General features: G+C 40.9%; 16 protein-coding genes across 16 annotated transcripts; 7 read left to right on the plus strand and 9 right to left on the minus strand.

Annotated features, from left to right (window-relative positions):
* Nucleotides 1–15: 15 nt before the first annotated feature.
* On the minus strand, nt 16–987 carry CTK3 (Ctk3p; the record flags this gene model as incomplete). Its single annotated transcript, XM_022822256.1, has 1 exon — nt 16–987. One exon carries the CDS (start codon nt 985–987, stop codon nt 16–18), a length of 972 nt encoding a protein of 323 aa, XP_022674096.1.
* Nucleotides 988–1,430: 443 nt separating this feature from the next.
* DAT1 (Dat1p) lies at nt 1,431–2,447 on the minus strand (the record flags this gene model as incomplete). Its single annotated transcript, XM_022822257.1, has 1 exon — nt 1,431–2,447. The coding sequence occupies one exon, from the start codon at nt 2,445–2,447 to the stop codon at nt 1,431–1,433; it is 1,017 nt and encodes a 338-aa protein (XP_022674097.1).
* Nucleotides 2,448–3,251: 804 nt separating this feature from the next.
* Nucleotides 3,252–4,415, plus strand: DSK2 (ubiquitin domain-containing protein DSK2; the record flags this gene model as incomplete). The annotated part of the gene is made up of 1 exon (XM_022822258.1): nt 3,252–4,415. The coding sequence occupies one exon, from the start codon at nt 3,252–3,254 to the stop codon at nt 4,413–4,415; it is 1,164 nt and encodes a 387-aa protein (XP_022674098.1).
* A 136-nt stretch (nt 4,416–4,551) lies between these two features.
* On the minus strand, nt 4,552–5,526 carry KLMA_10586 (pre-mRNA leakage protein 39; the record flags this gene model as incomplete). The annotated part of the gene is made up of 1 exon (XM_022822260.1): nt 4,552–5,526. The coding sequence occupies one exon, from the start codon at nt 5,524–5,526 to the stop codon at nt 4,552–4,554; it is 975 nt and encodes a 324-aa protein (XP_022674099.1).
* Nucleotides 5,527–6,385: 859 nt separating this feature from the next.
* Nucleotides 6,386–7,063, plus strand: URA5 (orotate phosphoribosyltransferase URA5; the record flags this gene model as incomplete). Its single annotated transcript, XM_022822261.1, has 1 exon — nt 6,386–7,063. One exon carries the CDS (start codon nt 6,386–6,388, stop codon nt 7,061–7,063), a length of 678 nt encoding a protein of 225 aa, XP_022674100.1.
* Nucleotides 7,064–7,278: 215 nt separating this feature from the next.
* On the minus strand, nt 7,279–8,106 carry SEC65 (RNA-binding signal recognition particle subunit SEC65; the record flags this gene model as incomplete). Its single annotated transcript, XM_022822262.1, has 1 exon — nt 7,279–8,106. The coding sequence occupies one exon, from the start codon at nt 8,104–8,106 to the stop codon at nt 7,279–7,281; it is 828 nt and encodes a 275-aa protein (XP_022674101.1).
* Nucleotides 8,107–8,354: 248 nt separating this feature from the next.
* Nucleotides 8,355–9,629, plus strand: RRN9 (Rrn9p; the record flags this gene model as incomplete). Its single annotated transcript, XM_022822263.1, has 1 exon — nt 8,355–9,629. The coding sequence occupies one exon, from the start codon at nt 8,355–8,357 to the stop codon at nt 9,627–9,629; it is 1,275 nt and encodes a 424-aa protein (XP_022674102.1).
* On the minus strand, nt 9,605–13,012 carry MDM1 (Mdm1p; the record flags this gene model as incomplete). Its single annotated transcript, XM_022822264.1, has 1 exon — nt 9,605–13,012. One exon carries the CDS (start codon nt 13,010–13,012, stop codon nt 9,605–9,607), a length of 3,408 nt encoding a protein of 1,135 aa, XP_022674103.1.
* Nucleotides 13,013–13,251: 239 nt separating this feature from the next.
* On the minus strand, nt 13,252–13,830 carry TMA23 (Tma23p; the record flags this gene model as incomplete). Its single annotated transcript, XM_022822265.1, has 1 exon — nt 13,252–13,830. The coding sequence occupies one exon, from the start codon at nt 13,828–13,830 to the stop codon at nt 13,252–13,254; it is 579 nt and encodes a 192-aa protein (XP_022674104.1).
* Nucleotides 13,831–14,251: 421 nt separating this feature from the next.
* KYE1 (alkene reductase) lies at nt 14,252–15,466 on the minus strand (the record flags this gene model as incomplete). Its single annotated transcript, XM_022822266.1, has 1 exon — nt 14,252–15,466. One exon carries the CDS (start codon nt 15,464–15,466, stop codon nt 14,252–14,254), a length of 1,215 nt encoding a protein of 404 aa, XP_022674105.1.
* Nucleotides 15,467–18,147: 2,681 nt separating this feature from the next.
* ECL1 (Ecl1p) lies at nt 18,148–18,606 on the plus strand (the record flags this gene model as incomplete). The annotated part of the gene is made up of 1 exon (XM_022822267.1): nt 18,148–18,606. The coding sequence occupies one exon, from the start codon at nt 18,148–18,150 to the stop codon at nt 18,604–18,606; it is 459 nt and encodes a 152-aa protein (XP_022674106.1).
* A 394-nt stretch (nt 18,607–19,000) lies between these two features.
* Nucleotides 19,001–20,677, minus strand: SEC9 (Sec9p; the record flags this gene model as incomplete). The annotated part of the gene is made up of 1 exon (XM_022822268.1): nt 19,001–20,677. One exon carries the CDS (start codon nt 20,675–20,677, stop codon nt 19,001–19,003), a length of 1,677 nt encoding a protein of 558 aa, XP_022674107.1.
* Nucleotides 20,678–21,076: 399 nt separating this feature from the next.
* Nucleotides 21,077–21,814, minus strand: TIF6 (translation initiation factor 6; the record flags this gene model as incomplete). The annotated part of the gene is made up of 1 exon (XM_022822269.1): nt 21,077–21,814. One exon carries the CDS (start codon nt 21,812–21,814, stop codon nt 21,077–21,079), a length of 738 nt encoding a protein of 245 aa, XP_022674108.1.
* A 583-nt stretch (nt 21,815–22,397) lies between these two features.
* Nucleotides 22,398–23,549, plus strand: KLMA_10596 (hemocyanin; the record flags this gene model as incomplete). Its single annotated transcript, XM_022822271.1, has 1 exon — nt 22,398–23,549. One exon carries the CDS (start codon nt 22,398–22,400, stop codon nt 23,547–23,549), a length of 1,152 nt encoding a protein of 383 aa, XP_022674109.1.
* An 895-nt stretch (nt 23,550–24,444) lies between these two features.
* On the plus strand, nt 24,445–26,259 carry RLF2 (Rlf2p; the record flags this gene model as incomplete). Its single annotated transcript, XM_022822272.1, has 1 exon — nt 24,445–26,259. One exon carries the CDS (start codon nt 24,445–24,447, stop codon nt 26,257–26,259), a length of 1,815 nt encoding a protein of 604 aa, XP_022674110.1.
* Nucleotides 26,260–26,955: 696 nt separating this feature from the next.
* RRT8 (EI24 domain-containing protein) lies at nt 26,956–27,654 on the plus strand (the record flags this gene model as incomplete). The annotated part of the gene is made up of 1 exon (XM_022822273.1): nt 26,956–27,654. One exon carries the CDS (start codon nt 26,956–26,958, stop codon nt 27,652–27,654), a length of 699 nt encoding a protein of 232 aa, XP_022674111.1.
* Between the last annotated feature and the right edge of the window lie 193 nt (nt 27,655–27,847).

The raw sequence follows: 27,847 nt of genomic DNA on the forward strand, positions 1-27,847 counted from the left end.
ATGGTGTGAAGGGTATCAATTCTCTAAGTATTTATAGCTTGCTTGGGCAATCTCTTGGATCGTTTTTATGTTCTGGTAGTCATTTCTGTTCATACCTAGGGAGAACGAATTCCATATGGTGTCAAACTCAATGGTATCCATCATATCGTCGCGCTCGATAAACCACCGGTGTTCCTTGGACTTCTTATGTCGTTCTCTGTCATTTTCCATTCTGTGAAGCACAGTCGGAAGTTGAGAGGTGTTTGGCAAGTTTAGCACCAAATGCTTTCTGTATGCTTCTTGGAGAATGAACGCCTTGGATCTCCTGTCTACTAAAATCTGGAGGCACTGAATTATGGATTGTTCGCACGTTGGTTGTTTTGTGTGTTCGACCCATTCGAACTCAAAGCTCTTCTCATTGATCTTATTCCATATAGACTCCGAGAATTGGTCAACGATGTGCGATCTATCTAACTCGAGCAGCTTCTGGTACTTTTCGAGCCCGTCCTCCTTGTAGGGCTCGAAATTCAATGCATTTGAATCACTCTTTACAAGCGAGATGATAAACTGCAGCACTTCGATCGAGACGTCTAGATTCGTTAACGATTTCCAGTCTTCCTTCGGAAGCACTATGTCAACCATTTTGTTCAAATCCAGGAGCAAAAACTCGAATAATACTTTCCCCTGGATGTTCCACTGTCCGTCGACATTTTTCAAGCATCTGGGCCAGAGCGACGATATTATTCTGCTCCAGTATATTAGAACGTTCAATCTATCTAGAGAGTCCATGTTCAATGCAGTTTCAAAGAAACACTGTTGAAAGTCCTCATAGTGGTGTTCGAAATGTTTCAAATAGAACTGTACTGGGTCCGTGAATGCAGAGCCGGAAGATGAGCCGGAAGATGATAATGCTGCTCCGCTTGGCGATGTGTCTCTCTTCTTGTGAAGTGTTTTATGCAGGTTTTTGATCACTTGGACGAATTGCAACCTGGCTTCAAATGCATCCATGGCGTGTGTGTGTTTCAGGTTACGAGGGATAGTTTAGAACTGGCTGCAAAATGACTACCTTTTTGATGCTTATGGCTTGTGTGATATATATATATTTGCTTCTATGCATTCCAATTTAATATTTTATTCATAATTTTAACATTTCAAGCATCAATTATACAACTAAATCTTAGAAATAATGCCTTTAAGATGAAAAATACTACATCAGAAAAAGAATTTGAATTTGACTAGGGTAAAGAAAGATTAAAGACTATTCTGTATTACAATATAAGAGAAGAGATACATTGATATACTATATATATAAATATATATATATATATAGATAGATATGGTATAATATAAACACAACGGCATGCTAGTAGAGAGCACTCGTTTTAGTAATTTTTTTTTTGTTTAATTTTTTGTATTTGTTGTTTTGCTTGCTTGGTTGCTTAGTTTTGAACTTAGTGAGAGGTTCCTAAATCTGACGGATGTGCAGATGAGTTACTCTGGTGAATTGGAGAATTGGAGCTACCGACCTGTGGTGGAGGAGTATTCAGCCACGCTACGCTCGATTGTTGAGACAAGTGCTGGTTTTGGGGAAATGGCTGTTGATTTTGTTGTTGGCCCTGGTTATGGCTGTGACTGTTAATGTGGCTATGGTGCTGATTATGACTGTGACTATGATTTTGTTGCTGCTGTTGCTGTTGCTGTTGCTGTTGCTGCTGTTGCTGTTGCTGTTGTTGCTGCTGTTGTTGATGCTGGAGTTGAAATTGAAGCTGAAGTTGATGCTGGAGCTGCTGTTCCTGATCCTGTCGCAGCGGCACAGATTCCATACCGCCCCAGAACGAAGTCAACATTGGAAGCTTGGACGCCTGCAATGGCTCGGGCGACTGTGGCGGCGACTTGCACTTACTGAGCTTGTTCAAAGCATCGATAAGCTCCCTGTCTCGTCTAGAGACACTGCCATTGCCATTACCATTGCCATTACCATTGCCATTACCACCGTTGCCGTTACCGTTCACGTTTCCACCGCCATTGGACCCAGCATCGTGGCCGTGCCCATGACCATGCCCATGCCCATGGCTATGGCCCATGAGCCCCTGGGGGGCCGCATACCCATGCTGGTGGTGACCTTGCCCATGCGAATCTTGCGAATCCTGCTGCAGCAACAGCGACGTGGCCATCGCCATTGCCGGCGACGACCCGGTCGAAGACGATTGCGATGAAGGCTTCCCGCCCCCAATCAGACTCCCAGCAACATCAAGACCACCGCCCTTTACCCTAGACTTCGACTTCCCCTTCGTCCCATTACCAACATTTTTCGTCACTGAATTCGCCATTCCTGCTCCACTTCCAGCAACGTTCTTCGACCCCTTCTTCCGCCCACTACCAGGCTTCCGCCCCTCAGCTAGCGTCTTCGCCTTCCCAGGCTTCCTACCACTCCCTGGTTTACGTCCATCACTCAGTTTCTTAGCCATCGCGCGCGCCTTTGTCTAATGATGTTTTCTATTCGCAGCTTATCACTAAAAATGCTGCACACGTTTCCCCTGATACACGCGACTTCACACACAAAGAAATCCACTTACAACGGATAATCCCTTTATCTAAATGTTCGCACACTCGCTATACCCTCTCGATACAATCGCTAGGTGCTTATCCAGAGCTTTTCTTGGACCTTTCAGACTTGCTCTTAGCTTTGTTGATTTGAGCTGAGTCTTGGTGCGTTTTATTGAATGTTTTGATGAAGGTAAAGAAAAAAAAAAAAAATTTAAAAAAAAAAACCACTAAAAAAAAAAAAACCAAAAAAAAAAAAAATAAAAAAAAAAAACAAAAAAAAAAAAACAGGAAAAAAAAAAAACATCGTTTCTTTTCGTTCGCGGAGGGGGAGAGAAGAAGAAAAAAAAAGACACCGGAAGTCATGTGATATGCACGTGCCGCAAGATTCCCCAGTCATGTGACACTCACATGACCAAATTCTCGGTCTTGTGTGTGTGTCTTTTTTTTTTTTTTTTTCCTTTCCTTTCCGTTCCCTTCCTTCATTTCTCCCCTCTAACGATATGATATGAAGACATGGCGTATTTCTAATAGCCCCAATATGCTAAAGAAAGCTTGTGCTCATGCTGCGAAATACAGGATAGGTAGCAAAGCAAAGCAAAGCCAAGCACAGGCAGACAGGAGCATTGAGATAGGCCTTGTATTGTTGAAGATTAAACATCGGAATAAGCAGGCAGCAGGTAACAGTGGTATTTCTGGATTTCTGGATATAATATAAGATAGGTGCAATGAGTGACAAGATTACAGTTCATATCAAGTCTGGACAGAACAATTGGAGCGTTGAAGTGGAGCAGAGTGCTACTATTCGTGGGTTCAAGGAGAAGATTAGCGAGGTGAGCGATGTTCCAGCGGATAACCAGCGGTTGATTTACTCTGGGAAGATTTTGAAGGATGGGGAGACGGTTGAGTCGTACAAGATCCAGGACGGGCATTCTGTGCATATGGTGAAGTCTGGTGGCGCGAGGGCAGCATCTGGGACGTCTGGAGCATCAGCAGCTGCAGAGCCAGCATCAGGAGCATCAGGAGCAGCCAATTCCAACGGTGGCGCCGCAGTTCCAAGCAACATATCTGCAGGTCAGACAGGCGGTTTTAATCCGTTGGCAGATTTGACTGGAGCACGTTACGCAGGGCTCACGAACTTGCCCTCTGCGGATATGTTTGGGCCTGACGGTGGATTGAACAGCGGGGAAGGTGCAAATGCGGAATCGATGCTTCACATGCTGGAGAATCCTATTTTCCAGTCGCAAATGAACGAAATGTTGAGCAATCCGCAGATGGTGGACTTTTTGATCCAGCAAAACCCTCAATTGCAAGCATTGGGTCCTCGGGCCAGGGAGGTTTTGCAGAGTCCGTTCTTCAGACAGATGATGACCGACCCACAGATGATCAGACAGTCGATGCAGATGGCTAGTTCTATGGGTCTTTCCCCTGACGGGGGCGCAGCGTCATCGTTCCCTGCGCCTGGATCTGCAGGTACCCAGTCCACTACTGCCACGCGAGATGATGCGTCTGGGACCTCTGGAAACACTGGAAACACTGGCGCATCCTCTGGAAACACCGGTGGTGCGGCCGCTAACCCATTCGCTAGCCTCTTTGGAAATGCTGGCGGCGCCGGTGGCGCTGCTGCTGCGGCAAACCCATTCGCTGGCCTATTTCCTCAGGGACAACAACCGCAATTCAACCCAGAGTTGTTCGCAAGCATGTTCGGTGGCGCGGCTCAACCACCCACACAGCCAGCTGACAACAGACCGCCAGAAGAGCGCTACGAATCTCAGTTGAGACAGTTAAATGATATGGGTTTCTTCGACTTCGACAGAAACGTTGCCGCGTTGAGACGCTCAGGCGGCTCTGTCCAAGGAGCACTAGATGCTTTGCTAAATGGCGATGTCTAAGTATACTATTACCTCCTTTGCCCCGTTGATATTGATATATTACCATGTATAATTAATTTTAACTACGTTAAATAAACTAAACCCAACCTTTTAACTAGTTCGGAGTTTCCTTCCCTACTTTAAAAAGTTACTACCACTACCACTTGGTCACTATATCCCTTAACCGAGATAACCTGCTTGATATCGAGCTGTCTTCTGTGCCACGTATCAGGGTTTCGTACATGAGATCGAGGATCCTGTCCTTGTCGTAGTAGCAGCTCCATCTTGGGTGGCCCACATAATCTGCATCCTGCAACACCTGTGACAAACCGGTCTTTATGTAGGACCCCACACATTCCAAAATTTCCTCCTCAGGAGATCCCACAGGTTCGTAGCCACAGAGAAGCACGTATATTACTGCAAGGTTATCGCTTGGACTAAACCCAAACCATTGGGCTATCTTTTGGATCTTTTCAGGAAGCACAAATTGAAGCTTCCACGATTTGTAGTATTCCACACTGGAAATCTTGTCCAACGTTTGCTTTATACGGGTTATCTCATACATCACAGTATTGACGTTCAAATGGTATACCATATCTAGAGGAACAGACAAGTATGACCACACGCACTCTTGGGAATGTACGTCTTTCAATCTGCATGCATATTGCTCGTTAAGATCCATATCGCAAAGGTCCAACGATACCGTTTCTTTGCACGAATTACAACACAATGTCACCACAGAATCTTCACAGAAACTTACTGAAAGCCCTCTTGACACTATCGCTACAGGGTTCACAAATTGCGAGTCCCAGCATATGGGAGATGTCCTGGTAGCCTCCACGACCTGCCGCAGTCCTTCGTGAATCCTCTCTCTGTTGAACAAATTTTCTTTGTTACCAACGGTATCAATGACCTTCACATATGGCGTAACCCTTGTCAAAATCTGTTCCAAGTCTCCCCTGGATGTTACTTTCGACCTGCTTCTGTACCTGTACTTGTTGATCCGATGCGAACCTTTGGCTATTTTCTCTACCCATTTCACCATATACTGCACATCATCTTCGGTACGACTCTTGCTCCCTCCTAAAACATGGGCCAAACGGTCCATCCGTTCTCTAAGGTCCGCCTCCATAATCTCTTAGACCTTATCGTCAGCGTCAATTGCCTCACAGTCGCTCCCTTTCCACTTTATTGAGCGAGAAAGAATAATAATAGTAGTACTCAGTAAATCAAGTTTTAAATATATATATATATGTGCTTAGCGCTCCAACACTTCGGAACAATTTCCAGTATTCAATGCACACAAAGACCCAAGATCCAAGAATCGCCCTTCTTCACCATTGAATGACTGCTATGACCTCCCAATACATACCAGTCGCCGTACGCAACCGTAGAAGTGGCCCAATTGCAGCCAATCAGCACGCCATTGGGCCATCGTGATGTTTAACTATTCTTCCGAAACTCTTCTCTAAGCATCTAAACCTCTACACCACATACAAAAATCCAAAAATTTTCACATAATGAGGCCCCATTAAACACTGCTTAGCCCGCAAAAAACGGCCTTGAACGGCCGTTTCAGCCCCAGTTCTCTCGCACAGCACAATGCTGCTCTCCACAGCTACAGTCCAGTATACATATCTCCAAATTGACCTCTCTGGAAGCAGCCATCTACCCTGTTTCACCTTCTCTCTTGCCTTTTTTCTCGTTTTTCCATGATTTTATTCAATTCTGACGCATTTCATTGTCGATTTCTTTAGAAACCAAGTATAATAAAATATCTTTGATACCACCAGTTGTGGTAGAAGGAGAAGAAGGAAAAAAAAAAAGGATACCTTTATCAATTGAGTTCGATTCGGGTGTTGGATTAACCTTTGTTGTGTCCTGGGACTTCTTATAGGCTTGAAAGAACGAGTGCTTTCTGTCTTGCTTATTAGTTAATATCGGTGGAAAAGACGAGAATTTGATAATTGGACATTATAATAACCAGGAAAATGCCAGTTTTAGAAGATTACCAGAAGAACTTTTTGGAGCTTGCCACGGAATCCAAGGCGTTGAGATTTGGTGAGTTTACGTTAAAGTCTGGCCGTAAGTCTCCATACTTTTTCAACTTGGGTCTTTTCAACACGGGGAAGTTGCTTTCGAACTTGGCTACTGCTTATGCGATTGCGATTATCCAATCCGACTTGAAGTTTGATGTTATCTTTGGTCCAGCTTACAAGGGTATTCCATTAGCGTCGATTGTGTGCGTGAAGCTAGCTGAGATTGGGGGCTCGAAATTCCAAGATGTGAGATATGCTTTCAACAGAAAGGAAAAGAAGGATCACGGTGAAGGTGGGAACATTGTTGGTGCGGCATTGAAGGACCAGAGGGTGCTTATCATTGACGATGTGATGACCGCTGGTACCGCTATCAACGAAGCTTTCGAGATCATTGCGAAGGAGGAAGGTAAGGTTGTGGGTACGATCATTGCCTTGGATAGACAGGAAGTTGTGAACACAGAAGATGCAGAAAGATTGAGTGCCACTCAGGCCGTCTCAAAGAGATATGGAATCCCAGTGCTAAGCATCGTGAACTTGTCTAATATCATCAGTTTCTTAGATGGTAGAATATCTCCAGAGGAAAGAGAAAGAATGGAAAACTACCGCCTAACATACGGGGTGTCTGAGTAGCCCGTACTATCTCTCTCTTTTACACTTTAAACTCTTAGACTTATGTATTTAATTTTAACCAGACACATATTATTAGACTAACTACTAATAATACTCATAATAATCATCATCTTAATATTAACTGTAATTATTCTCATCATCGTCTTCTTGGTTATTGTAGTTGTAGGATTGGTAATATTACTACTATTATTATTATTATTAACTATATGATATTGTTAACGTCTTACTACACGGAATTTATTCTTTGGTGCCTTCATCTGCTTCTCGGAAGCACCACCTGCGGCACCAGCACCTATCTGCTGCGATGGAGGAGGTGCATCGTATAATGACTTTGTCATCGGATGTTTCATCAAAAATGGACTATGTAGAGGAACAATATCGTTCATTGGCGTTCCCTTCAACAACGGAATCTTACTTGGCTGCACTTCGTCAAATTCGTGACCGTAGGGTAGTTGTTTAACCCCTGCTAAGGTGGTAGGATGACGCTTTAGATACTCACCAATACGTTTCATAAGAACCCTCTTATTAGGAATATCATTTACAAATGGCTTGCCTTCACTTTTGATTAACACGCGCACTCTGCCGGGGTTACCGAAATCCTGAGGATGTGTCTTACTTCCTTCGAAAATAGATGGAATGCCCAGCGATCTAGCCGCATCAGCTATCGTTTTGGCCACAGGATTCTCAACACACAGCTCTACTGGTGCCCGTCTACCCTGAGCATGACTTCTTCTAGCATCGAAATAACATGGATACAACATTTGGAATTCCTTAATCTCATCCAACTCTGCCTTCGATAGAGCATGGCTCTTCTCAACTTTACCCGTCTCTGAGTCGATAAAACTAAATCCAGCACCACCCTCCTGACTTGAGGTACCACTTAGCTGTTGCTGCTGCTTTTGTTCCTCTTCATCTTGACTTCTCACTACTGTAGGTACGATCTTGGGAGCCACTGGTGTCTTTAAAGAGGCGTCCAATTGGGCAAGATCCATATCTAAATTATCGATATCATCGATATCTTCAATCTCCTCTATAACTGGCATATTTTGTGAGTATTTTTGACCGCTCTTAGGCACTTAATCACCTCCGCTTTCCCTTGGTTTCCTCCTTTAACACTTTCTACGTTGTCTTAAGCAGAACTAAGAAGCTTCAAAATTTTTCAACATGTATATTAAAGGTTTTAATATTCAAATCTAAAGGATATGTATATACGACTAACAAAAACATATGAACAAGAAACTCTGATATGAACGAAAACTAGAATCAACTTAGGAAACCTTTGAATTGCAGCATGGATTCTCAGTTGGTACGAGATGCAGTAGATTTGCTTGCAACGTTAGATCAAGAACAACGGAATGATCTTTCAGTACATTTGTACTCTGCTCATCTCTTAAAACATCTGCTCTACCGAGCTAACAAAGATGAGAAAAAGATATTGAGAACGGAAACGTTTGTTAAAACGGTTTTAAAGGAGGACTGGACGGCATGGCCTAGTGAAAATGTCATTATAGATCCCAATACGACTTCATTGTATGAAGATCAAAGTGTAACAGAAACACAGAAAACAAGATCAGAATCAGGCCTGGAGCCGGGACAATTGGATCAAGAGTCTTTGAATCATGCTACAGAAATGCTCTATGGGGAGCTAAATGCATTCTGGCAACAGAAGCTGAAGGAAAGCTTTAATAATGGCAAGGAAAGGGATGAGAAGGAACAACAAGATGCAGAAGAAGAGGGAGAGGGCACCGAAGAAGAGACAGAGGGAAACAAGGAGAAATTCAATGGCTATGCTGGCACAGTATTGGATATCAATCAAATGGATCTACCAGATGACATTTTCCAGAATACACTCTTCAAGTTAGATCAATTCATCGGGACTTTGCACTTGGATGCCGCGGAGAAGAATACAATCTCATTGTCTACAGTTCCTAATGAGCCACAAATTAAACTCACCAAGGAAGAATTAGGGAGCGTTCAAACACAATCTTTGAAAGGAAAAGCGAAATATGACTACAAAGATATAATAGTGCACGCTTGTGCCTCAGGAGAAGATATGTCCCAAGAATACCTTAAGGCAGTAGAATTATTCCAAGATTTACCGAAAACTCTTGACAAATCTCAATTCGTACTACCAGATTCATTCTTGAATAAATTTACTCATATCAATCTGGGTACCTTTGACGACTCACAGGGGTCATCCGATGATAGTAACTTGAATAATACTGGAGTGAAGCATAAGAAGAAGAAAAAGACCAAGAATTCAAAACAAATACAAGAAGAAGAGGAAATAACAGACGAGCCTGAAAAAGAATCAGAAGCCGAATCCTTTGTAGAACTCAAAAGAATATTTGGCGATCGCAGGAATGATCCAAATGCTAGAAGGGAGGCTAGACTACTTCTCAGAAAGGACGAATTTGCAAGAGACAAGAAGATGTTCTTTACAGTTTTGGAACACCAAAAGAAGGGTTATTCCAGTACTCTAAAAAGGAAACCAAAAAAGAAACTAAATACTTACGGAGATGCATTAGATATAGACACTGACTATGGATTTGCTGATTTGGACTGAGCTTTATTGATTTCTTCGAATACCACATCCAATATCTCTAAGATTAGACTAGCATTTAAATATTCATTTTGTAGCATCGCATGTAACCTATAACCAGCATTACTAGCATACATCGTTCCAACGACTTTGCCACATGTTTCTACCATAAACTTTTCAAGCATCGCCTGCGATTCTATACTTGCCCGGTTTATTTCACCTTCAGTTCTTGGAGCAGGTTGAGGAACACTACTACTCTTGAAAAATACTCCATCGACCCATATAATAGAGTTCAACTTAGAGATACAAAATGACAACTTCTCTGGTGATTTGATTCTTTGTATCAAATCTTTGATATATTTCTCAATAGTACTTCCCAATAATCGTTGCAACACTACAATGATTGCCCTTCCGCGCAGCCACCCTGAGTTAGATTGATTCAGTGCAAAAAAAGATATAAACAACTCACATATAGGCTTGACTAATGTACCAGGGCCGTTTGCTTTGGCTGAGGAGTAAAAATTCCGTTCATCTTCAAAAAAATCTAGCTCTTCCTCTAGCTCACTAGTATCCCGTAGTAAATCAGAAGGTATATTGGTCACTTCACCTACGCTATTATCAGCTTTCATTAAAACCCACGATCTTCTTTGATCTTCTTTGATCTCTGAACTATCGCTGAGATTTTCTTTAATCTTGAATGTGTTTGAAACATCCGTTAAGTATTTTCTAAATTGTTCATCTTGACAGATTTCCCTGATCTTTAACAGTTCCTGCATGTAGTGCTCAAGCCTTCTTCTTCTCTCTTCATATAATAATGTTTTAGAAACATGATACTTCAAAGATATCTTTACTCTTTCTGGGAAACCATCGGAAGTTTGCAGGTATCTCATTTTGAATGGGTACTTCTTTCTCAAGTAGGTGTTTAGTCTATAAAATTCACTAAATCTTCTTGGAACATCCCAAGTAACTAACTGCTTGTTGAATATGTGTTGCACAGTCATCAAATAATAAACAGTTTCTTTACCGTTCTCTGACGATATATCTGTTAGATAAGACTTGATGGAAATTTTTGCTCTTCCATATAAACTGTTGGAATCTTCATGGACCATGTATTGCTGTTTCAATAGTTCCTGATATTCCAATTCTCTTCTCAAAGTTCTTTCTGACTTTCTTAGTAGTACCAATCTTGATTGATTATTAGTTAACTCTGCCTTTAAGATCAAGTGATGTACAAGTTGTAACTGCTTGTTTAAAGATTCAATAGATAAAGCCAGTTTTCCAATTTCCTCCTTTAAATTAGTGTAATTGATAATATTTGAATCATTATAAGTGCTACTGCTCATTTTGTTTGAGCCACTGAGACTTTCCTGACTGCTATTAGCTACCGAGTACGGATCAAATGATGTTCCTTCTGTTTCGTTTACATGATCCTCCTCATTGATGGATGTATCTCCGAATAATCCATCTTGAAATAGGCTTTCAGTTTCGTTTCCGAAAAGATTAGAAAATGACTTCTTGTGGGCTACCTTTTCTTTTGTATCATCAACTTTTAAATCTGTGTCATGGTTTAGAATATCATCGAGAGCTTTCCCTAAATCACCATGTGTAATTAATTTAACAGTATCAGCTTGAACGTTATCATTCGGCATTTTTGAAGATTGTATGGAGTCAATGTGCTCCTTTATAAAGTTGAAATCCGATAGCATTTGAAAAAAGAGCTCTGATGATTTGAATTTAGGAAACCAGTTATCGGTAATACTTTTCAACGCCATCTTTTGTAATAGGAGCATGCTTTTCCTAGCTTCGAGTGCACTAATCTTCTGGATATTTTTTGAGCATTCTGATAAATCATCATTACTTTCAACAAACTCTTTGATGGTCTTAACATTAATTGGATCTAGATGCATTAGGTGATCCAGAGTGCTTTTTGTAGTGAGGAATTTTGTATAAAGCTCCTTGAGGTCTTCTTTAATATCATTAGAGGTTTCCACCTGTATCTCATCATTCGATATATCTTCTAAAGGATTCCTTAGATGCTCGATGAATAACCAGAGCTGAAGATCAATTGCACCAGACTTATCGGAGGAGGATTCAAGGAATGACATAACATAATTTGAAGATAAACCGCTGCTGAGAATATCCTGTACCGTTATTGTTTCTATAAACTTTTGGAAGTTTGCTAGTTGTTGGTCTAAAACGTTTTTTGATTGAGTACTATCCGAATTGTAAGGTAGTAAAAATGATAATTTGCTATCGATAAGATCCAAAGCAAGATATATTCTTTTCTTACTCCCGGAGTATTTTTTTTCAATTTTAGGAGAGTCATGTTCTTCAATATCCTTTTTCATTCTCAAAGCCTCTATCCATAACCTTACCTTCATTGTAGTCAATTGGTTAACCCCTGTAACTGAGCTTAATTGCTTTAAGAAAGATTCATACTCCTCTTCAACACCATAAATAGCGGAAACGTCAATGTTAAGGTTTTTATCCACACCTTCATCAGAAATAGAATTAACATCTTCATGTTCAATTGTTTTTGAGAGAACTGCACGAAGTTCAGTGATTTGTGATCTTTCCTTTAGCACTTGAGAGCAAATATCAATGAGCTTTGTATTCCAGAAGTCTGGATTGGAAATCTTTTCTACGAGGACTTGAAGCACCGAACATGCCACAATTTCTCGTAGAATCGGCCTCACAAACGGTGATTCCAATTCTTTGGGATCTATCAGAATTTTCAGTAGGTCATTTGCCAATTTTCGCGAGTATTTTTGAATGTCATCTGACCTTTTCTCTTGACTCAGTGTAAGGGTTAGAGCTTTGTGAATCCTGTATTGTTTGTTAAATTCGACCGCTACGGCGAAATCAACATCCTTTTCCGGCTTATCCATTGAAAGGCCACTAGTAATCGTCTCTTGGGATATATAGAATGTAGTGTAATGCTTTGTTAGCAGTGGAAGAATTTTTAGGATAAGCAGTTGACATAAATCTACATCAGACAAGGCTGAACTTAATCGCACAATTGCATCACTCAAAACCGACTTCACAGCGTTTGGAAAATTATCAGAATCGCTAATTGAACGGAACCAAGATTCAATAAAGTTCTTGACAATATTATCAAGCAATACTTCGATTTCCTTCGATAACGGTTCGTTTTCGGGGAATAATAACTCAGAAGATCTGCTGCTACCGAGTCCCTGCTGAACTTTAAAGCTGGCATCGCAAAATTTAAGAACCCGCCTTCTTGGCGGTTTGGCTGGCTTCTCATTTACAATGAAATATACTAAACAACTCAGTATAAAGACCAATGATAGGATAATTGTAGAAATCGTTATCCATGAAGAAGACAAAAGGAAGACCAATATCAGGAAGCCCGCTCCCCATTTTGCCCTGTCATCTATCCCGGACATTGGAACTAGGGAATTACGATAAGCGTGATAGAGAACCAGCACTTAGAACAATGGGATTTGCGTCGACTTATAATAAAACTATCTTTAATTTTTATTGAATCGAGAGTAAATCGTTGTTAAGATTTAATATACATAATATCTATATGTGCAAAAGAGTTATTAAATATTGTACAGACTGAGAAAAAATAAAATAAATGAAAACGGCAGTAACAAAACAGAGTAAAACAAGCTGTTCAAACTTAATCTTCCTTCTTCTTACTCTTCTTCTTATGCTTTTTATCACTCTTGTGATGGGATCTATCTTTCTCAACCTTGTACTTTGATTTGTGCTTTTTGTCCTTCGACTTATGCTTCGAGGATTTCTTACTTTTGTCACTCTTTTCCTTCTTCTTTTCCTTCTTCTTTTCCTTCTTCTTTTCCTTCTTTTCCTTCTTCTTAGTGTCTTTTTCAGCTAGTTCCGTAACTTTCACCACCGACGATTTGTCTTCATTCGGTAGCTTGATCTCTATCGTTCCCTTCAGTACCTCACCTCTGACAAACCATTTGTATAGAGGAGACTCACTCTTAGAAACCGACGATGCGATGACCTCACTTTGCTTGAAAGATATACCATTGGAACCCGTCTGGACATCCAATCCTCGTAGCTGACCATCAAATAGACGTTCCCACCATGCTTCACTATCGTCATTGCCTGGAGCGCATCCAAGTCCTTTCTTGTCTTTCTTATGCTTCACAAGAATTGGCTTCTTCAGTCCTCCATGTCTTAAAGCTTCACCTTCTTCCCAACCGTAAGATTTGAGGTACCCTTTGCTATCCATAACTCCAAAGTACCTATATATGTAGGTTGCGTTTTGTCCGAGAGATCTTGATGAAGGGTAAATAGACTGCCCAATCCTTTATAATGGTGGGTTTTGATTCACTCTTTTTTCCCGAAATAGTCAACTTCAACGGGCTCATCGCTTGCCCATCACTTGGAAAGGTTTGGTGCTTGATCGCGTTTCTTTTGTGGTGAAATTTGAAAAATATCACGTGATACATCAATTTGTAAGTTACCTACATAATGAGAGGGATATAATACTCTGGGGAATCATCACTACGGAGCAGGATGTGTTTATAGAAGAGAAACGGATGGTATTACCGAAATATGATGTATATGTATATATATTCATACGTACACGCTGTACTTGAGAATAAAAAAATTGTCATGAGAAGGTGTATGTGATCTAACAGCCTGCTAATTCAAGAAGACACAACCTTGTAGCCCTTGGCTACAGCCTCTTCGTAAGTTGGATAGTCAGTGTAACCGACGGCACCACCACCATAGAAAGTGGATCTGTTGTATTGGTTCAAAGGCAAGCCCTTTTCCAAACGGTAGACAAGATCAGGGTTTGAGATGAATACTCTACCATAGGCCAACAACGTTCTTTCGTTTTCAAAGACCTTCAATGCGACGTCTGGATGAGTACCAAAGTTACCAGATCTAACGACAATACCTTCCCAAACGGTGTAGATGAAATCACTGGAATCAGTTGGCTTACCGTCTAGCTCCTCAGTGAAAGGATTTGGAAGACGAGCTTCGACTAGATCGATAAAGGCCAATCTTTTACCCTCTTGACCTCTTCTTTCCAATTCACCAATGATGTAAGCGTGTTGGGCCAAGAAGAGAGGGTTTTTGGAACCAGACATACCTTGGAAACGACCAAATGGCGACAAACGGACCGCGACTCTTTCAGCGCCAATAGCCTCAACCATGGCATCGATAATTTCTAGTGCAAAACGAGCGCGGTTTTCGATGGATCCCCCGTACTCATCGGTACGGTGGTTGGTAGCCGGATCAAGGAATTGGTCCACCAAGTAACCATTAGCGGCATGCAATTCGACACCGTCGAAACCAGCAGCAACGGCGTTCTTGGCCGCCTTGGCGAAGTTGGCAACGTATTCCTTGATTTCCTCTTTGGTGATGCCGTGCTGAGGGTTTTTGGCTTTCAATGCAGCTTCCTTAATATCCTCGGACAAGTATACGTCGTCGGAAGCACTGTCGTAACGGAGCCCGTCTCTGGCCAAAGATGCTGGGTTACCAGCTCTTCCGGTGGCCCACAACTGCGCGAAAATATACGACTTCTTAGAGTGCACTGCGTCTGTGACAATTTTCCATTGTTCAACTTGCTCTTCGCTGTACAACCCTGGAGTATGGTCAAAACCACTAGCCTGCTTGGAAACAGAAACTGCTTCAGTAATCAGCAAAGTACCTGGACTTTGGCCACGCTGAGAGTAGTACTCTCCACTTAGTTTACCGTCTGGAACACCATTGATATCAGCTCTAACTCTAGTCAATGGTGGGAGCACAATTCTGTTTTGCAATTCGCACTTTCCAACCTTAATTGGCTTGAGAGCATTGGTACCGGCAAATGGTTTGGGCTCAAAGGACATAAAATGTGGTTCTTCAGCGGACATTATTGTTACTCTTGTTACTCTTGTTTTGTTCCTTTTCTTTCTTTTTTTCTATTCCCGTTCGATGCTCGAGAGAGATGATGCTAGCTTTCTGTACTGTATAGTAATACTGTATGTACTCTTGTTTTCAACAATGCTTTGAAAATTGCAAGTAGACGGAAACCAGAAAATAGGGTTTACATTTCAAGTTCAATCTTAATTTTTTTTAATTATCCTGTCGTATAGCTAGCTAGATGGGGCCCATCCCATATATACCGTTCCGGCCACACATAACACGATTATTCTCATATGTCATCATTATTCATAGATATCACATTAATCAGATATCGTGAGTGAGGAAGAGGTAGCATTAATTTGTCAGAGAGACTGGAAGGAAGACAGCACCGGACACGTTGAGGGGCAATGCGTAGAGTAGCTTGTGCTGGAGCGGAAGCTGTTCTTTCCGTCTTGTCGCCGCCGGCGCTGCAGCCGCAGCAGCAGCCGTTGTAGCCGCAGCCCTTTTTTTTTTTTTTTTTTACTTGTGTTTCTTGAGATTCTGTTTCGCTTGGTTTCTATTTGTCATTCTCACGTGACCAGTAAGTAAGACCCACAAACTAACTAATTCTTTTTTTTTCTGCCAGCTCGTTGCGTTGGCTGGGGAAGAAAGGAAAAAAAAACGTCATTGGTATAGACTGGAGAAAAGACTGGAAGAAAAAAAAAAAAGAAAACCAAAACACGTGACCGCAAATACGCATTAACACCGGGGAATGGAGTGAAGGAGACGGCGGTGTGGGCTTGGTTTATTTTGTCAACGACAAGGAAGGACAAGAGGCAAGGACAATGGGGGCAAGGACAATGGACATGGGACAAGAGGGTGCCAAGGACAACAATACACAATACTGAGTGTTACCCGCCTTTCGGGTCGATCCCAAATTAGAAACATCCTCGACCCCTCCCCGTCTTGTTTTGCTTTGCCTTGAACCCCTGGACAAGCCAAGCCTAGGCCAACGCTAGGAAACACGAAACAACAAAGCAACAAAGCAACAAGCTATACGGTGCAGGAACGCGAAAACTTAGCCACATTCTGCTTCCAGGCACGTGACCCGTAACATCTGCTCCCTCCCGTAAATTTCTCCCGTCACACACACACACACACACACAAACAAGAATAAACCTAGCCAACAAACAACCCTTTCCTTCCTCCCTGCCTCGGTCCCCCTCTCGATTAATGGCGCACCCACAACCCCTTTACTTTAACATTCTTGCTAGCTTACCTGATGCGCTCATTAGGTCAGCATTGACATTGCCAGTGCCATTGCCATAGCCATTGTCATGGCTATGGCAATGGCACTGGCAATGGCTCACACCCTTCCATCACTATGAGCGAATATTCAACCTAGCGTCAGCGTCAGCCTAGCGTCAGTCCAGCGCCAGCCCGGCGCCCGTCCCGGGGCCTCGCCTCGGCTCGCCTCACGTCTTAACAGAGACTATGTGTGACCCCAGCCCAAAACCGACCGCCGCCCAGAGCAAAATCCGAACACAAAACAAAACCCGTCCTCGCATGACATCCATGCGCTTGGCCTGCGCCAGATTCTACAAGTTGCCAAAAATAATGTAACCCCAACCCAAAAATAAGACCAACAAAAAAATTCACTCGTCTACATTCTCCGAACCACCAAATTTTCATTTTTCTTTGCCATTCCCCTAACTTCGGCCTAGCCTGGCCCTCTGCCTAGCTCTCTACCTAGCTCTCTGCCTAGCTCTCTGCCTAGCCCTTCCTAGCCTAACCTCCTGCCCATAGAAATCCAAACCGAAACCTAAACCCAAACCCGTTTTCCAGCAAAAACTAGGCAAACCAAGGAATGCAAAAGAAAAAGAAAACAAGCTCTTTTTTTTTCCCCGTTCCTGCGATCGCCGTCCAGGTGCTACAGCATTTTCAGTGCCAAAGAACAAAAAAACAAACTATAACCTTCGGTGTCGTTCCACCACGCGCTATGAGAGCATACCATATGTGTCAAAAGATGAGCTGTTTTCGTAAGCGTGTCACACACACCTCGTATTAGTGTGTTCTCGTTTGTTCTCGGCATAGGTGTGCAGCTGGTAGTTGGCAATGGCAATGGCAATGGCAGAGACATTTGGTTATGGATGGATGGGTTCGTTGTGGTGTCTGTCTGTCTGTCTGTCTGTCTTTTGTGTGGTGTTTTTTGTGTGGTGTTTTTTTTTTTTTTTTTTCTGCTTGTTCGAATAGCATGTGGGACCATTAATGTACGCATGTGGACATGTGTACAATAATTACCGAGAATGGGAACCTCGTGCTAATATTAGCTATAATGATATATAAGAGTGAGAGTATAGCATATGAAACGTGTTGGGGCCGTAGTGTTAGGATGTAGAAGGGGCATGCTTTGGAGTATTTTTGCCTTGCCTTTTGGGTAGTTTGGTTGGCTTTATTTGGAACTTGTGTAAATAGACCATAGAAGCGGATTATTCAATCAAGTGAATTGTCTTTTTATTGTATATAAGAGCCAAGAGATCGGATCAGATCAGATCACAAGGGCAAAGAAAAAAGACAGACGGATAGACGAACGGTTAAAAAAGATACACACATACATTGTTGTTATAGAGTAGTCAATTGATAGAGCAAGACTACCGAGAGCCAAATACAAATATAAGTTCAAATTTCCAATTCAAATCCACATTATATCATGTCAGCCTTCAACGATTATTGCACGGTTTGTGGACAATTGATCCAGCGCGATGTGGCCGAAGACGAGCTGCTTGACGATAGACTATACTGCTCCTCCCAGTGCCAGGAAAACGACAGACTCAATGTAGAGAACTTCAAGTTGTCCAACGAACTTTCGGGAACTCCAGCCTCGCTCATACGTTCGCCGCTACTACAGCCTGTTGATGGGTCACGTGCCAGCCATAACAGTCTCATGGAAAGTCTGGGCCGTGAGCAAGAGCAAGACGATTACGACTACGACTTCGAGCTGGAGATGCCATTGGACAACGTCATGATAGGCAGCGGGCCCGCCATCCCAATGATGACCATCCCTCGCTCTGTATTGGGCAGCGACAGCACCTCAAAACCAGACGTTGTATGCGATAATACTGCAGAGGATAACTATAAACTGTGGCTAAATTATAACCTCACAAGCTGAAACAGAAAAAAATAAATAAACACACCAACAGTTTACGGTTTTCTCATCTCTCGCTTTATGACTATTAATTATTATCATTATTATTATTCCTCTCTGCTACGATACGACTTTTCCAATACTTTTTTTGCATATCATGCACACGATAGTGTGCGTGCAATATACCCCCCCCCTGCCTCTCATCTTCATTCATCATTTGCACCCCCCAAAATGAGGGCTCATGGCATCGCTTTTTTTTTTTTTTTTTTTTTTTTTTGAAAGAGACATACAGACAGACACTCTTAGATAGATCAATTTTGATATATATGATGATATACACACACAATTTATAAATAGATATAAAACAATATATTATTGACTTTGTCCAAAAAAGAACAAACATCATTCATTGTCTGTCTTACCTGATATTAGATAATTTCGTGGTGTTCACGTGGATCTTAATATCCAAATCGTCGGCATTCTCCTCAATGTTTTGAATACGTTCTTGTTGAGAATCAATTTCTTTACCAGTAGCAATAGCCAATTTCTTCAACCTACCGCTGATTTGTCCAATCTTATCCAAGTTCCTGTCAATTTCCAACTCCATTTCGTCGTCTTCTTCGTCATTCTCGAACTGGTACCGCTTCGATTTCTCCAACACTTGTTGGCGCTGGTACCTGTCTCGAACTTCGGACGCACCGTTGTCTGTAGATAGCACTCCTTCTATACGTCTTGTACTTTGACTTAACTGAGAACTCAAATCCTGTTGGGCTTGTTTGTCAAGTCTTCTTTGCGTTTTGATCTTTTCCTCGGTTTCACGAGCACGTCTTTTGCTGTTAAAAGGATTTGACACATGAACGGCTAGAATATTACGGTTTAATTTTTTCAACTCGGCAACCTTATCATCAGCGACACGGTTCTGTATCTGCATCAAGTTCAGGTTCCGCTCAACGCTGTTCAACTTTTCAGATTGGTGCCCAAGCATACCCAACGTATTCATACCAGCCAGCTCAGCATCTTGGGCCATCTTGAGCGTGTTTCTTGTACTTGCCACAGAACTCTGCTTTGTGAATTTGATCTGTTGCTTGATGGAATCCACCTCCTCATCTTCTTCTGCCTGCTCTTGTTGCTGCTGCTGCTTCTGTAGGTCTTCGAAAGTCTGATAGCCCTTTGGTTCTCCACCTGCACCGCTGACACCAGCGCCAATACGCTGGTTTTCATGTATCGAGTGGTTCAGGTCATCAAAATCTTCTCCACGCCCACTCCCAAACTTGTCCTGGCTGATTGTATCGTTAAGATCTAAGTCATCATCCTCTTTGTTTCTTTCGAAGTCAAACTCTTTCTGAGCCGCAGAGCCTCTCCCCTTGTTACTACTGCTGCGTGGAGGGACAGGTGTACTGCTTGTACTTCCATATGCATTTGCACTTGTTGATCTCGAATTCGATATATACGGATCCGTAGCGTTCACTGATGCATAGGGGTTACCAGAGGGTGCCCGACCAGATGATTTGTAGCTGTTGCTATTGGGCAACGCTGACGTGGAATATGCGTTAGCAGGAGGACTGGTATTTTCATAGACGTTTCCGTAGCTGTTCCCATAGCCTTGACGAGAGCTGTCATTGTATCTTGTGTTTGTGTTCGTGTTAGCTGACCCATATGGATCAGATGCAGGTGTGTTCGTAGATGACTGGCTGTATTGGTTTGTACCGTACGGCGAGGGACCACTGTTAGAATAAGGGTCTACATAGTTCCCAGCACCATAATTATTACCGTAAGGACTGCTGTTACTCACACCAGCACTAGTATTCCTATTATTAACCATCGAAACTTGATCATAAGGGCTCTTATTCAAGTCGTCCATGTCAGCCTTATCGCTAGGTTCAGTATCTGGATTTGCATATTGAGCATATCCTTCAGGTGCATACACATTGGTTCTAACTCTATCATTAGCAAACTTCCCGTACGCTGCAAATTTCTCTCTCCTTTTGGTAGAATCCTGCTTTGTTGCAATACCTAACTCATTCAAATAGTCCCTGTTCTCCTCAACAGTAGCCTCTGGAGGAGGCTTAATCTTGAAAAACTTTTTGATACCCATTCCTGGAACTTACTCCTCTGTTCTTAATACACACTCGAGGTATCTCTACACCTTATATAGCTTGTTTGTAACATTGCTTTGTATATTAATACACCTTCTAACTCTGCCCACCTTTAATTTTAGATATCATTTGTACCTTTCATAAATATAATATTTATTCTGTGAATAAAAAGTAATGAAACAATGCAAGAACAATGAATCCCAAAGAGAAGTCAGAAATTGTATTATACAGATCCAGAGATATACACCAATACTACATTAAATATATAAATGGGAAATAGGTGGAGTAAGTAATGATGTGTCCGATGTATATATATATGTATTGAAAATGCCCGAGATAGAGATATCCACTATGATGCGAAGAAACAAAAAAAATTGGTGATTAAAATACAACAATAATCACGAGTAGGTTTCAATCAAGGTATCACGTAAGTTACCAGAGATAGCATCTGGTTGAGCATCTTGTAGACGGAAGATGGATTCGATAACACTTAGTTCTGGAGCAGTGGTATCAAGACCGGTGACAGCTAGATAGTCGTTGACGACCATACCTGCACCAACAACCTGAGAACCACGATTCACAGTACCGGCGACCAATGGGACCTGCAACAAGGACGAAAGTTCTTCTTGGTCTTGAACAGTAGTCTGAGGATGCACAAGGGCACCTTGGTTGGACAAAGCACAGTATGAGCCTACAAGGACGTTACCTGAAATGGTTTGACGGAAAACTTCGACACCCAAGACATCTGCAATCAACTCTTCGGTTTCCCTGTCGATATCTGGATGCACCAAAGCAACGTAGTCATTACAACAGATGACATTACCCAATGCAGACAATCTTTCTTCCACTCTTTGCACCTTAACAGAGTCTGGTAGACAGTTTCTCAAATGTTGTAACTCTTGGTCTGTGGTTTGTGTAGGAACCAATAACCCTCTACGGTTACCAGCAGTCATACGTCCAACAATTCTGGTACCAGCAATAGTGGTGTGGGCGATAGGAATAGCATCACCTAATTCAGCTTCAAAAGCAGAATAGAAATTCTCTGATCCACCAAGAGCAACCAAACAGTAAGAGTTCGTTAGCTTGGAAAACACACCAACTTCGTTGGAATTTTCGAATTGAGTCCTAGTAGCCATGTTTCAAAATACGTATTCACACGAGGCCGCAACGATGTTCGATAAAATAAGTGAGAAATGAAGTCTAAATATCAAATAAACCTTCCACTTTAAAACTATATTATGTGATGAGATGAGATGAGATGAGATGAGATGGCTTATTAAAATTGCATTAGGTATATATTTTTTAAAATTTTCCATACCGTAAAGAAAGAAAAAAATAAAAAAAAAAACCTAATATTGGGAAAAAAAAAGGAAGACTTCAAAGAGTGTACATGTTACCCGGAATCGCGACAGCCAACAGCTTTTCAAGAGAGAATGAAAGGTGACAACGACAATGTCTCTGTGACAGTGACACAAAAGCTTAATATTTCTAATGTGGGATATGCTCCAACATCATTGTACATATGAAGTTGTAAAGACCTTAATAACTACTAGCTTCTTTAACACTAAAAATATAGATTGGAAAAAAAATAAGGCAAAATACTGATAATACAAAACTCGAAACTTAGTGATATACTATATTTCAAGATCAATCCTTACAGTTACCAAGCAACAAAACATGTCTGATTGCAGCACGACTGTTCACAGCATAAGATCTGAAATGGATGCTTTGTCTCTTAAGGCAATTTCTCCATCAAAATTGAATAGAAAGTCCGATATGAGTGACCGTTATGAAAATAAAAGTACTGAATTTAAGCTTCACACCAACATCAATGAAGAAGAAGAAGAGAGCAGTATACGTTCAGATGTTGTAAGCAAGATGAAGAATGAAAAATTCCATTTGGAATTGGAATTAGAGCAAAAGACACATGAAATCGCCAAACTAAGGGCCATGCTTTTGCCAAAACAGACACCCCCGGCGATTGACCTTAGGTTCACAACTCCTAGAAGAGATCCCATGTATTACAAACCGGAAAAAGAAGTAAATCCTGAATTCGGAGACTTCATATCACATTTCTCGTCTTCCTCCTATGATGGTATTCGTAATGATATTAACGAAACCTCCACCGTTGCCAGCACCACGAGTTCACGAAAGGAAAAAAACCATATGTTGTTCACTAGAAGCATTTTGCCATTTATTAGAGACTCCATTAGCATTTACCAAAGTTCACACGTTCTAAACGGCGAAATGGTTCCAATAAAGGAAGAATTCGACAACTTCTATGACAAAAGTTTGAGTAAGGAAGAGAGGTGTGAGGTACTTTCCAAGGTATTGGTTGGGATTCTAAGGGTTCAACGTTTGAACGTAGCTGCGCTAAATAGAGAGTTAGAGATGAAAGCTGTTGACAGGAAAATGGATTACTTGGCTGCTTGTTTCTCAGATCCCACAGATTACGATATGCCCAAAAGTAAGATGATGAAGAGAATCCGCAATGAAATGTTAAGTGTCATAATTTCTCTCTATGGAGAATTGCCTTCAATGACAAACACAAAACCACATTATCATGTAGATACAACACAGAAGTCTTATAAAACCAAGCAGATATTAAGAGAACAAGAACCAAATATTGGCCAATTTGAACCAGAAATTTTACCTATTGGTTACACTACCTCTACCTCAAAGCCTTCAAGGTCTAAGAAGAAAAGAGTTAGGAACATCAAGCTAACACCATTCAAGACAACATCACAGGAGAATATTGATCCTGATGATGATATTGAACTAGATCTCTCAGATCCGCTTCATATGCTTCTAGCAGAAAGGCTTTCAGGTACAGACATGGACAACACTAGTTCTCTGACAAACACCATGTAAAGTCCTAGCGCTTTCTCTTTTTACAGGCTACTTGAAACGAAACCTAGAAGTTAATGGAAGAAAGTATCACATATATAATACCAGTCCCATCAATGAAGTCAAATACATATAATTAAATAATGAAGCAAATATACCCTGAAGTCCTTATTACTTGTGATAGCCTTATTCCCTGTTTGGAACGCAAAAACAAACCACGTGATCACAAACTCCAAATGGTTTGTTCAAAGCGCTACATATTCTGAGGAAACTATCAAATATTATATGCTACAGACTTAGCAGGCAAAATGAATTAGTTATAGCTTTAATTATGCCCTAAGTGATATAGTAAACAGTAGCGACAAATGATCATTGATAAACTGTCGTTAACAAAACGGTAAAGTTCCAATGCGTATCGAAATAATTAAGCCCTACCAATTATTAGATGTATACTAATACCACTAGCAAGTCTCAGAAACCATTACTATGTAAAAATATGAAACAATGTTGATTGAGAAGAACCAACCTTGAGACCCCCCAGTGTTTCTGGAGATTCCAATGTCACAGAAACCGTTCACAATGATGATTCGTTCGAGATCCCAAGAGTTCTTTATTATCACTGTTCCCCGGGTAACCTAATCAAGGAACTTTTCAAAATCACGTGTTTCCCGACAGTCAAAGCTAGGAAGGAAAAAATGATTACCCGAATGACGCGTAGAGCCCTTTTCACGTTTTGGTGTTTCCAGGTACTAACTTGCTTTCCAACAATCATTATATGATTATCAACACTTTTTAAAGCTATAGCATCGCACGAGTGAAGTAGGGTATTGCTAGTACAAACCGAGGTTTATCGGCTGCTTTTGTGCCTGCTTATTTGCTGGTTAGGAAAATTGTTATAAAAACGGCCGGATCGGACATTATGAGTGCAACAGCATCGCCTGTCTCTGGGCCAAAGAAGCATGGCATTCTGTCATTCTTTCAGAACACTGCAAAGTCAGAAAAAAGAGCTGAAGAAAGCGATACAAAGGGCGATGGTGAAAGCCAAGAAGCAGCTATTCAAATTGAAGAAGATTCTGATAAAGCTGATCCAATAGAGTCAGCTGATGAATTGAATGAAGACTCTCAAAGATCCACTTCCACAGCGGAGAAAGGAAACGAAACAGAAGTGGACGATAAAGAGAATAATTATAAAGAGAATAATAAAAATAATGATGATGCTGACTTAACACAGGATAATAAGAAGGCTGAACGTGCATTGAGACGAGAAAAGTCCAAAGAGCTTAATTTGAAGAAGAAAGAGCAGGAAAGGATTGAACGTGAGAACAAGAAACTGGAAGAAAAGCAGAAGCGCGAGAAGCAGAAGCAAGAACGAGAAGCAAAGAAGCTACAAGAAAGAGAAGAAAGAGAAAGAAGAAAACAACAGGAGAAAGAGGAACGAGAGAGGAAGAAAAGACAAGAGAAAGAAGAAAGAGAAAGGAAAAAACAGCAGGAGAAGGAAGAAAAAGAGCAAGAAAGATTAAAGAAAGAAGAGGATAAACGTAAGAAGGAAGAGGAGAAACGTAAGAAGGAAGAAGAGAAACGAAAGAAGGAAGAGGCCAAAGAAAGAACACAATCTCGAATTGGGAATTTCTTCAAGAAAGCATCCTCTAAACAGACAGATGAAGTTGAAGTAAGCGATTTTGAGAAATACTTCTTACCATTTTATGTCAAATCTGGTGTTGTAATGGTGAATAGTTACAACAGTACTACTTCTGAAGATTTAGAAAGCAAAGTAAAAGATATCGATCAATTACTGGAATCAAATGATACTTCTTCAAGTATAGAATGGCTACATTCTCATAATCAGAAACATGGATATGAAATCAAAATGACAGCGGTGGAGGTGCTTCAGACAATGACTGCAAAAAAGAAGTCTGATGAAGAGTTGTCGAAGCTATTAGATAAAGTTCCACAAAAATTCATAAAATTCTATGAGAACGTCAGACCTCCATATGTAGGTACATTTTCAAAGAAGCTAACACTACCGAGAGATAATCCCTTCAGCACTGAGGGGACCGGGTTTGATTACGGATATGATTCAGATTTGGATTGGGTAAATGAAGAAGAAGAAGAAGGCGGTGTTGACGATTTGGAGAATGATGATGAAGATGAAGAGGAAGAGCAGGATGACGAGGACGATGGCGAAAACGAGATGGATGGCTTCTTAGACAAAGACGACGATGAAACGGGCGTTTCACGCAAAAAGTTTGTTGGCCCACTAATACCTACCATCAAGCTTCGAAAGGATTTGAGCACACTAGACGAAGAATCACAGAAGTATTTTGCTCTAGTGTCAGTGGAATGCCTATACCAAGACGCAGAATTCCCAGTAGATCCATTCAAACCACTCAACAAGAGAGTCGCAACAGAAACCCCTGATCAACCGGAACAGAAATCATCCAGTACTACTCCTAACAAAAAAACGAAAAGTCTTATCACAGAACCCCAAGACATCGTTAAATTATTGGAGCAAGTGCATGACTCCACATTTTCATTGAGTACTATAACAGAAATAGTCCAAAAACATCTACCTCACTACAAAAAGGATACTATCAAAAACTCTATCAAAGAGTATGCCGCAAAGTCAACCAAAGGTGATCGGAAATGGCAAGTCAAAGACATGGAAAGTTGGGAAGAACTTAAGAAGTTACCTTCTGGGCCAATTAAAACAGAACTCTCCTCTGTACAAACTTAACAAGACAATGAAAAACAATAACACCATACTTTGATCTATACATAGACAGATAACGACACTATATAGATCCTCTCATGTAATTATAACCCATCTATGGCCCTGTTTCCATGTAAGTTCAGAAACCCTTTCTTTATCTTTTTTACTCATATTATTTTGTCAATGCTTGTCAGCCAGGTATTTTTTGATTTCAATAATTAAATCTGTCATTAGATCTTGATGACACCCCATGTAATAAGCGCCATGCTAAAAAGTTTGTGGACACATCTTACGAGAGGACCACTTTAGCTACTGGATTGAAACGAGACAGCACAGCACTTAATACCAGGTATTAGGGCTAGAAATGGATCCAGTATATCTTCAGAACTACGATGATTTCAAAAGGCCCAATAAAGGAAAAGATCCTGCCTCTTATAATACAATAAGAGAAGTCGATTCTATATGCAAGGAAGTATACAATTTGACAGCTGGTTTTCTGTTCGAGCTTTATGCTACTGTGGTGTGGAGAACAGATAGCATCAAAGCTAATTTTACCCACGATTTTTTTCACACAAAGGCTATCTGGTATCCCTTCATTGTATGTTTACTTAGTTGAAACTGTGGAAAACTCTTTAAACCGTTTAAGGAAGATTAAAATACAACACATTTTATTATGGACATATACTAACAACAACTTTAAAATAGGGCATATTTCACTTTATGGTTGATTACAAGTATTGGTACTATGGATTTGTCATAATGGTTTGTTATATGATTTTATTTATCATTCTCATATGGATATATGCAACTTTCCTATTACCAATTCTTGCTGGCTGGCAGATCATATTGCTTGGGCCAATTGGGTTGTTTATTGCTATAGTGCAAATGATTTTGCAATGTAATACATGGACTCTAAGGGGTATCAAGAACTTTGTACTAAATATTTTCACTGATGATATCTTTGAGTTAACATTGTTAAGGAAAGGTCAGGCAGAGAGTTTGAAAAACTTTAAGATGAGACAACTCCCAGCAGGTCCCGAACTGCATTTAAACCATATAGAATATTGGATTCACGATGTTCCATTTAATACCTTTTCGTTTTTACGTTGGCTCTTTGTTTTTATTGCATTAACCCTCATATCGCTAATTCCTATTATTGGTCCATTTACCGCTAACTTCTTACAAACACCAGATAGGGCCTATGGTTACTATGATGTATGGATGAGTAGAAGAAGATTAAGCGACAAAGCAAAACGTGATGAGTACTACTCCAGGCTTGGGCAACTTTGGGCCTTTGGATTAACTGCTGGCCTTTTGGAACTAATACCCGGATTTTCAGCCCTTCTGATGATCAGCAATGTAATTGGAGTTGGTATTTGGGCTCATGAAGATATCAAATTTAAAAGGGTACAAACTTGATACGATATACCATCGCTTATTCCAAAATTCGATCGCATCTGATAGTGTATCAATGAAGTGTAAATTAGAATTAACATCTATTTAGAATGTATTGACAAGAGATCTTCATCGTTCAGTACTAAAGTATTTATCTCTTCCAGTTAATTCACCTGCATATTGACTAACAAGCTTGTCTTATCATATTAAAAAGTCC

Source organism: Kluyveromyces marxianus, chromosome 1, assembly GCF_001417885.1.
Source record: "Kluyveromyces marxianus DMKU3-1042 DNA, complete genome, chromosome 1".
NCBI classification, from domain to species: Eukaryota; Fungi; Ascomycota; class Saccharomycetes; order Saccharomycetales; family Saccharomycetaceae; genus Kluyveromyces; species Kluyveromyces marxianus.